This window comes from Larus michahellis, chromosome 3 (genome assembly GCF_964199755.1).
Source record: "Larus michahellis chromosome 3, bLarMic1.1, whole genome shotgun sequence".
NCBI lineage: Eukaryota > Metazoa > Chordata > Aves > Charadriiformes > Laridae > Larus > Larus michahellis.
In genome coordinates this window covers 43,229,940-43,239,185 of record NC_133898.1, presented here as the reverse complement: position 1 = coordinate 43,239,185, position 9,246 = coordinate 43,229,940, and the positions used below count along the sequence as shown (strand labels likewise).

The 9,246-nt window shown below is 44.7% G+C and overlaps 1 protein-coding gene across 1 annotated transcript in view; it reads right to left on the bottom strand.

Annotated features, from left to right (window-relative positions):
• Positions 1 to 481: 481 nt before the first annotated feature.
• SRD5A2 (steroid 5 alpha-reductase 2) overlaps positions 482 to 9,246 on the bottom strand; it is a 31,628-nt gene continuing 22,863 nt past the window's right edge. Inside the window, exons 2-5 of the mRNA XM_074578235.1 lie at positions 5,565 to 5,728; positions 3,564 to 3,665; positions 2,380 to 2,530; positions 482 to 1,796 (exon numbers count right to left, since the gene is read on the bottom strand). Coding sequence (XP_074434336.1) covers positions 1,730 to 1,796; positions 2,380 to 2,530; positions 3,564 to 3,665; positions 5,565 to 5,728 — 484 coding nt within the window. The 3' untranslated portion in view covers positions 482 to 1,729. The remainder of the gene's footprint in view (positions 1,797 to 2,379; positions 2,531 to 3,563; positions 3,666 to 5,564; positions 5,729 to 9,246) is intronic.

Below are 9,246 nucleotides of genomic sequence, written 5' to 3'. Positions count from 1 at the left end.
GGGGAGCACGGCCGCCGCTCACACTCAGCATCCGCTCCCCGGGGAAGAGGCCATTCCCTCCCACCCAGCATCCTTGCCGCCTCCAGCCTTTCTGTCCCTGACTTCCCACCCGGCAACCTCCTTCCCAGTGTGTTTCCACATGGAGGATTTAAATAAGGAAACAAAAGGAAAATATGTTCATGATGCTGATGTGACATCCACGGCCTGTGCAATGACAATTCTGTGCCTTATCTCATCCTTCCCTTCCCTTTGCCTACACATGGCAAAGGGTCCGGCTCTCCTGTGCGCTGTGCAGGGAATAGTGCAATGGGACCCAGCCTCAGCTGGCCACTCTGCTCTGCGGTAATGAAGACAATTAATAATACGAGCAAGGATGGGAGGGTTTGCCCAGAAGGAGGAAGCCAGGCGTGAGCAGGACTCGGTAAGCAACATCACAGAGATTTGCTTCTGCAAATAGTAAGTTATAGGCTAGCACAGGTCTGTGTTTGACATAAATTTTATTGTGTTTTGGAGAAAATTGTGTACAGTCAATCAGGTTACTCCAGCAGCAGGTAGTATGTTTTGTATGTGTGGTCTGGTCTTCTTCTTTCCAGCCACTCAGCATAATTCTTAGCAGGATTTTATGCCCTAAAGCGTAACTAAAACTATCAGCATCTGTGAGGATGTCTCTTCCTATAGGGGTTAATGACATTTTTGGGAAAATTCCTAAATATATTCCGAAATTAAGAAGAGACATCCTGTGTTTTTGTGACAATTCGATAGTATCTCTATCGTTCCCTAATATGAGTATCTAAAAATGGTCTTCATAGACAAAATGTACTGCCAGTGTTGGAGAACATTTTCTTCAACACAGAGCTTTTTATCTGTTGTAATTTTTGTCATACATCACCATCTCAAGTATTTTTATGAATAACAATTGAGTGGTTTTGAGTGGACAAGTTTTTATTCTGAAAAGAGCTCTGGATTTGCAAAAGAAAAAAAATCCTAATGGAGCTGCAATTGCTTTAACAAAGTACATTAAAAAATAAAAACCCTGATGGCTGATGATTAATCATCTGACAGTGAGCAGAGTATTGCTTAAAGAAGGAACACAGACATTGTGCTTGTGAGTGCCAGCTTAAGATACTTCCATCTCTGCATACTTCGCACTGCCCCTGTGCCGTGGCACGCTGGTCCCAGCCTTGTGAGAGCACAAATATCCTCTTGTTGCATTATGGTTCTGGGAGCTAAGCTGGCTTTTAGACAAAAAAAAATGGGCTGAGTCATTTTCCTGGCAAAGGAGACCCCTACTCTGTTTAAAGTGTGGCAACACCTAAAGCAGCGCTGGCAGAGCGAGGGCACATGTGCATGGAGGCAGGAAGAAGCAGCTGCAGAAGTGCTATAAATTGGAGTGGCTGCTGAAGACTCTGAAGTCATGGGCTTACTTTCTACTTTTCTGTACCAGTTTTTAGCCAATGCTTTTTCTCTGATGTCAGTGCAGTTACATATCCATTTTCCATAGGTAGGACTCCACTGACAAGCAAACATGTTGTCTGGGGAGTCCCTTTGCCCACAACTATCTGCAATTTCCCCTGTAATTAAAAACAAGAACTTCAGTTCCAAATTACCTTCTTGTCTGTTACAACCCCAGGTTATCATTTGTGCAATTAATTATAGTCAGACCTAACATTAAAACTAGGAATTGAAAAAAGCCCTATAAAAACAGAAAACAGAGTCCATATTTCAGTCATTAAAAAACAAAAGGAATCAAGGCTTTCCTTGATTTTGGATAGTCCGTAAATGTCTTGAGATAGTACCTGAAAGAAAACAAGCAAGAGAGTGAACCTGCATACATACAATGAAACCGCACAGTTGCAATACAGCTCAGCTGAGGAACCTTAAAACTCCTCCACACTGCCTTGCTCTGTAATCTCTGTGTGTCACTCTGCAAAAGAGCGTTCCAAAGCTATTTACACCAGGTTCATTAATTAAGCGAAAGCTGATAATACTGTCAAGGTCCTAACAGACCTAAAGTAGAAACTTTAGGAATTCAGAGCAGGGGACCATATCTACTCCAAAGGATTCTGGAGGTTGCAAGGGAACCCTTAGGAAAGGTTCACATTCGCAAGGCTCAGTAAAAAGAGGCTTTAGCAGGGCGGAAGCTGTGATGTGACTCCTGTCGGATTAAATGACTATCAATCAGGCCCACTTGACTCAACAGGGGCTCCAGCCGACTGCTTGCTTTCGCCCAGTCACAAATAAGCCGGTACACTGCTTTTACATAGTATTAAATTTCTATTTTATCTTGAATCTTGTCCCTGCTCCTCTGCCCCTCCCTGGCATTTTGCAAACTGCACTCCAAGAGCAAGCAGCAGCATACGGCAAGAAACAGTCTGATACCTGTGATGGTGATAAGCACGTGGCCCGATGCAGCAAAGAGTAAAAAAGGCAAAGGCAAAGGCTGGTAGGGACCAGGTTGCTATGGCAAAACCGAACCATTCCACAATTTCTCCAAAGTAGTTGGCTCCAGAAACATAGGTGAACAGTCCTCCTGCATCGACAGACAAATAGGTAATTTTTACAGTTATCTCATGCACATGGAAAGTTCTTCCCCATAAAGTCAGCAGCAGAATACGCTACCTTTCTTATTCAGAGCTCATAACAGCAACTTAAACCTGAAGCCAGTGGAGGCATGCCAAAGGAGGATCTTGTACAAGTACAAGAATCACAGGTTATTCTAACCCAGAGGCTTCCAGCACTTTCACAATCATTTATTCTCATTTGGAAAAGGGCTTAAGAAAGCCCATTATTAAATTTAAATTAAAATTATTAACGTTAGTCAATTCTCTTTAGGCCCTAAAAAATATTTTGCAAGGCCACTGCCTTTGGGGAACGCAAAATCTGGATCTCCGTTTTCCATCTTAGCTAATCACATCATCTCCAAGAGGCAGGTAAGTATTGGAGGTGATAAACTCTGGGGGAGAAAGATTACCATCTGTAACAAGCCAGCAGAAGCAGTCAACACTAAAACCAGGAAACTCCTGGATCCCCGTCCATATTGCTCTACACAGAGCTAGGTATTTTCCCAGTTCACTGCTCTGGCCCACGGCCACTCTTCCTCACCAAGCCCCACTTTGAAGGAGATGGAAAGGAAATTCTGCACCTTGCATCCTTGGTGTTATTTTTTCCCCTAAAGTTTACACTTTGAATCTGCCTTTTGCAGTGTAAGAAGTCCGCTACTTCTTCTTCCTGGGCATGGAGAAGAATATTACCTTCTTTGCAGCTGCGTTTTACAGGGCTGAAATCCTCTTCCTATGTCCCACTTCAATCTTCTCTAAATTACCCAGCCCATTTCCTAAAACCTCTCCTCACAGCTCATGTTTTCCAGATACTCTTGTTGGTTCTCGCGGACTGTGTGCAGCCAGCTCACGCTAGTCCCTGCAGCTCAGAGGGGCGCCTGAAACGAATACCTGCGCGGTACTGGCATCTCTGCTAGTACCGTCGCTTTGCTGTGAATTCAGGCAGAAAACATTATCTCTCCTGCTGCCCTACTTTCTCCAAGGAGGTGGGGGATAGGAATATACCTTGAGGAATCTTGTAAGTGACTTCCCCAGGTTTCCTCAGCTGGCGCAGCAGGAGATCACTGTGAATGTTGATTCCCATTCCCAGCAGAAATAAGAGGAGACCTAAGAAGCAAACAAGAAATGGATTAGAAAGACGGCTCTGCCTAGTTATACCTACTCAAGCACATATGTGAAGTTTATCTTTGGAGCAGGCAGATAGGAGACCTAACATAAGGTGGGTGGATTCTTTTTCAAGTCACAAGATGTGCTGCCGCTGAGAAGGCTACTGCACAAGAGAAGCATAGGTAACTGGTGACAAATAACCCTATATCTCTGTCAGTTGCGGGGTCACAGTCATCTGGGATCGCCTGCATTGGATAGCTTCAATGTGGAGAGAAACTCTGGACAGAACAACAACCATCCTGAGCACACTGTTGTGTTGGTGAGACCAAAGCACTTTCAGCTGGTGTGAGAAAATCTGAACTTCCCAGCTGGCCGTAGTCACCATTTATTGGACATCAAGGCAGGGGACAAAGTACCCAACTGACACTGATGGCAGCCAGCCACGGCTGTGGACGTTACTGCAGAGTAACCACTGAGTGTAGGCCAGTACTGTGACTCTCATTTTACATCTGGGGAAGCAGGAGCAGAGAGAACACAAACTTATCCAGCACATCAATGGAGCTGGGGTGGGAACCTACATCTCAGCGCAGCTCAGGCCGCTGCCAGCGAGGCCGCTTGGACAGAGCTATGGGCACGCACACGGAGTAGTCACTCGCTGAAGGATGCTGACCGCTTCTGGACAGAATAATTCATTGACCATACTCCATTTATCTGAAAAACTAGAGGCGTTTGATTGAGAGACTCTGCAGGTGGCATGCCCTACATTTCATGCCACATTAGACTCTGAGAAAACCACCTCTGACAATGACTGGGAAGCAAGGAAAGAAATAGAGGTGGTGTGTGCTACCAAGTATAGAAAAAAGACTAAGTGCTGATAAAACCTCAACACTTCCAATAGCAACAGAAAGTTGGTAAGAGTCTGTAGAGGAAGCATATACTGTTTGTTTTTTATTTAATATTTTAAGTACTGCCAATGCTCATTTCCTTTTTTTTCATTAAATATGTATTTTATTTATCATGCAAATTATGGGATGTGGTGTTTTCTTTGTTGGGTACGGAGCTCTTACTAAAAAATCTCCAGGATGCTGTCTGCAAAGACTGAACTTGCATCCACAGGCTGAAGCGGGGTACAGGAAGTACCTTGTTTATTTTGTACTTGTCACATCCAAAACATTTCCTCAGACCTCCACGTTAATCTTCATTTCTATGTGCGCATTTAAAAAACATCCTCTGTGCAGCACCAACTGTGTAATGCCACCTAGCTGCTCTTGCTCAGTTATTCTCTCAGGAATTTTAGAGGGTGAAATTCAGCTAGGCTATTAAATTACGGAATATAAAGGAACCGTATTAACATACAACCAGACTGTGAGTGATCTCTAATCTTCCCATGTGCCTTACAGGAGAAAAAAGAGCCCTTTGTCTCTAAAGCTTCATTTATCCTGGGGTTTTGCCCTTCTTTTCTCTCTGGGTCGGAATAGCTGCGTCAAGTGCAAAGCTCCCTGGTGGGGAAGAGAAAGCCACAGTTTGCGCCCGCACACGGCCGCTGCCGGGTGGACACTTCTGGCTGAGCAAGGGCACATCCCCGTTCAGCTGAGGCCCGAGATCGCACCTCCGCAGCCCGTAGCGGTGGGGGGCTCTGGAGTGGTGCCAGTAAAACAAGGCTGGTGATTTGAGACCAGCACGTTACATCGTACGCCCTGGAAGGTGCCTGCCTAGCAAAAAAAAAAAAAAAAAAGTCACTGCACATTTATTTGTTTTATCCGGGCCAGCAGGCAGGTTTAATGCTGATTTCCATCACAACGGATTTGACTCACATGTTCAGTGAAGATTAGGACATAATTCAAAATGCTTCCAAATTGCTTGGAGATTAGATCTTGGGAATCCTGCAGCTCTAATTACCTGATGTAAATCTGATGTCGGTGCACCAATCGTTTGGATATTCAGCGCAGTAAATCAGGTAGTACCCCTGGAGGAAGCCATTATAGATACAGAATAATGTGCCAAAGAAAAGCAATTGCAGTGGGAAAGGTCTGCCTCTAGTGAAGAAGGGGTAAATAAATGTCCTAAGGTAGATAAGAAAACAAAGTCAGCACATTACTCGTGATAACGTATTTGCAGTTTCTCTGCTGTAGGAAAAAAATCAACTTAAACAAAACACAAAATATCAAAAAGGTCAATAAATACAAAAAAAAAAAAAGGAAAGCAACTGTAGCTAAATAAGATCAGCAACTAATGGGAACAAGAAATACTGCAGATACCCACATTTTTCTGATCCTTCAGGACTGAACACAGGGTGGGAAGCTAGAAATCTCATCCGGAGTCACCGCCACCTCGGGAATGTCTCTCTGCCTTCCTTCTCCCTTGTTGGTAAAATGGGGAACTCATGCCCACAAACAGCACTTTTGTTTTAAGATCTTGGCTGCCCTTCGCCGTAATGCTGCAGAGGGCTGAGCAAAGGATGCTGCGGAGGCACAGGGCCACACTGATGTTCAGACCAAAGTATTGCGGGGCAGTACCAATCGCAATATTGATTCCCCAAACGAGCATTGCTACGCCACATGCACTGCGGAGGAGCTTTGTTATGGAGAAGACGTTTCTGTTCCTGCTACGAAGTCTGATCCCTGAGGGCTTTAGCCCATGGTGGCAGATGGAGTTGAAGGCAGTGTCAAGACCCCTCTGGCTCCCTCCTCCCCTGCAGTGTATAGCCTGAGGTGTAATCCCCTTTCCCAGCCTCTCCCGCTCCACTCAGATGACCTCTGCTCATCTCCGACACGCAGGAGCTCTGTTCCGCTCTGCTCGGACACTTCAACACAGAGGCACAGCAAGGTTGTTGGCTTTGCCTCCAGTCCCTGCCTCTCCTCCATGCTTTCCAACTTTTACTTAAATAACAAGAGCTCAAAGCCTAAGTTTAATACGCTAATCGCCAAGATTTCCATGCAGCTTCAGCAGCTGGGGCTTCCTTAGACAAAAGCGGTGCCAACATTAGCAGTGATGTTTGTAGGAGGAAATAAATAGTGCTTGTATAGTTCTAATTTTCACATATCTTTGGTTCAGGTGGGTGTATCGCTCTTGTCACTTTGGACAATCCGTATCATCCTTGTGAGAGTGAAATGAAGAAGTTACATTCATATTTACGAGGCATTTTCTTACCTGGCCAATTCAGTTCTCTATGTGGTAAAATTTACTCTTAATTTCTTCCTTTTGCCCTCCTGGGCTTTGGATGGTGCTTATCATACCAATATACAAGCACTGTTGATAATAAATCCACATCCTGGGTTGCCAATATCAATTTAAGCAAACTGAGGCATAAAATGTCATAACATTATAAATCTAGACTAAATCATACTGAGCATGTCTAAAAGTGAGTAAGCAGAGTACAAGCAACAACATGTTAATGTATTCACTGCTTTCCAAAGCAAGGTAAGCCAGATTTCCAGCAGTTAAGACAACTGTGATGCAGAAATGCTAAATATTTCTAAATATAGCGAAACCTAAGAGGTATGAAGAATATTTTTCAGACGGTGATATCATATTTGTCATATTTATGACAGTATGGAAAGGAATGCATTTTGGAGTGATGTTACCAGTAATCATTGGTTTTGTCCTTCAGGAATGGAATGCTGGGTTTATGAGTAGGCAAGGCCAGCTTTAGCAATCTGACCTGCCTGTTGAAGTAATATCGACAAATCAGAGCTGAACAGCTATGAGAAGAAGTCAGAGACTTGCAAGTGGAAACTCAGAGAAAGCAAACTGTGTAGAAGAGAGAATGATACCAAAGCACACAAAATGAGTTTAGGAGGGGAATTCATACAGCAGGTCAGAGTGGGACTTGCACTGCTTTGTCCTTTGTCAAAACCAGTTGTGTTTGAGAGTCTCTCAATTTTTACAGCTGATACAAACAGAAGTTTCCAGCATGAGCTGGCATTTCTCAGCTCCCAGCAAAGTTGATTGTTGCCATGGCGCATCCCGATGCTGCTGTTGCAGTATAAAGGCGATAGGCCCTTGAAGGTGACTTGTCCTCCAGTAACAGGAGGGCAAAAATCAGCAGTAGACCTATCTACCCTGGATGCAGTGGATGCAGGACAGAAAGAAGCGGCATGTAAAGTATAATTACAATTGCAGGGGAGCCAGGAGGTGTCAGCTTTTCTTTTGTTGAGGGAGTGAAATCCTGGCATTGCTGAAATCCTGCCTCATAGCAGTTTTGAAAATCCAAGTCAGGATTTCATCCAAGAATCTTTGTTGTGGAGAAACTCCTCCGAGGAAATCTGCTTGGGTCTGTAAATCCAGAGGTCAGATTCAGTTCTCTGTATCTGAACAATGCCTAAGTCTTGTTTTAATACAGGACTTGTCAGCTTGTACTACGTAGCTACTTGAGGGCGTATAAGCTATTCCCCATGGGTTTTGAAAAAGCAACTGAGATAAACTGGGGACACTCAGTAGGTTTAAATATTCCGTGGAAGAGTCTGCATCTCTGCAGGAATTATTTTGCAGTGTGAAAAACAAAGGGGGACTAAAGGCCACCATTTTAGAATAACAGCACAAAACCTGGCCTTTTGGATTTAGACCAATGACAAATTTGACCTTTTTCTTTCAGTGGAGTATTGATGACTAATCCTTTATCCCTTTATTATCTTTACTGGTCAAAGGCACTGCATCTGACTAAACCATTGCCAACAGCTTCTTTTTAAATGAGTGAATAATAAATTATTCATCTTCTTCTCCATCATTCATTTTCCAGAAGAACAGGTTTTGAAGGGAAAATCATTCGACATTGCATCAAATTTCATCTTAAAGGTATTAGTCCAGCACCTGAGACCCTCACCCAAACCAGAGGAAACTCTAGCTTTGCTCTTCTTCCCACAGAAGGTGGAAAACTTTTCACAAATGTTACCATAATCCACTAAGAGTGGGCTCTCAGTCCTCCTCCAACAGTTTGTTAATTGGAGATGTTGATGCTGCTGCTGTGTCTTTTCCTCTCAAAGGCTCAGATACAGTAGTTCAGATAGCAGCAGTTCATGTTTTCCAGCCTGGAAACTTGAGGTGTTTCCAGTGCTCTTGAGGTGTTTTACACCTGGGGCAACTGGGTTAAGGGCTCAGGGCTGGCAGCTGAGAATGGGGGGCAGGCAGGGCTGATGTGGTGCCTTTCCCTTTGAAAGGCAGGTGGTGGCCATAACCCAGCTTGTCCTACCCACGCCAGGGCACTGTCTGAATGCCCTGACCTGTCCCCTGTGACCCTGACTAGCCTCCAGAAGAGAATTATGGACTTCTCCTGACCACAGATGCTCTGAGTTCCTGCAGGGATTTTTCAGCTGCCCTGCATCCCTGGCAAGGACGAACCAACATGCTGATGCCTGAGAACCACTTCCACATGGTCTGGGCTCCACGCGCCCCGGTTCCTTGCTTGTGCCACCTGTACATACAAAAGGTGAGGAGGGCAGGTGGTCCAAGCGAGGCCAGGCAGCCAGGGCCCCGTGAAGGTGATGTATCCTGAGCTGACTCCACAGCCAGCTGGGGCTGTGCATTGGAAAACACCTCACCGAGCAGTGGGTACGGCCACAATCATTGCAGGAGTCACACGGGT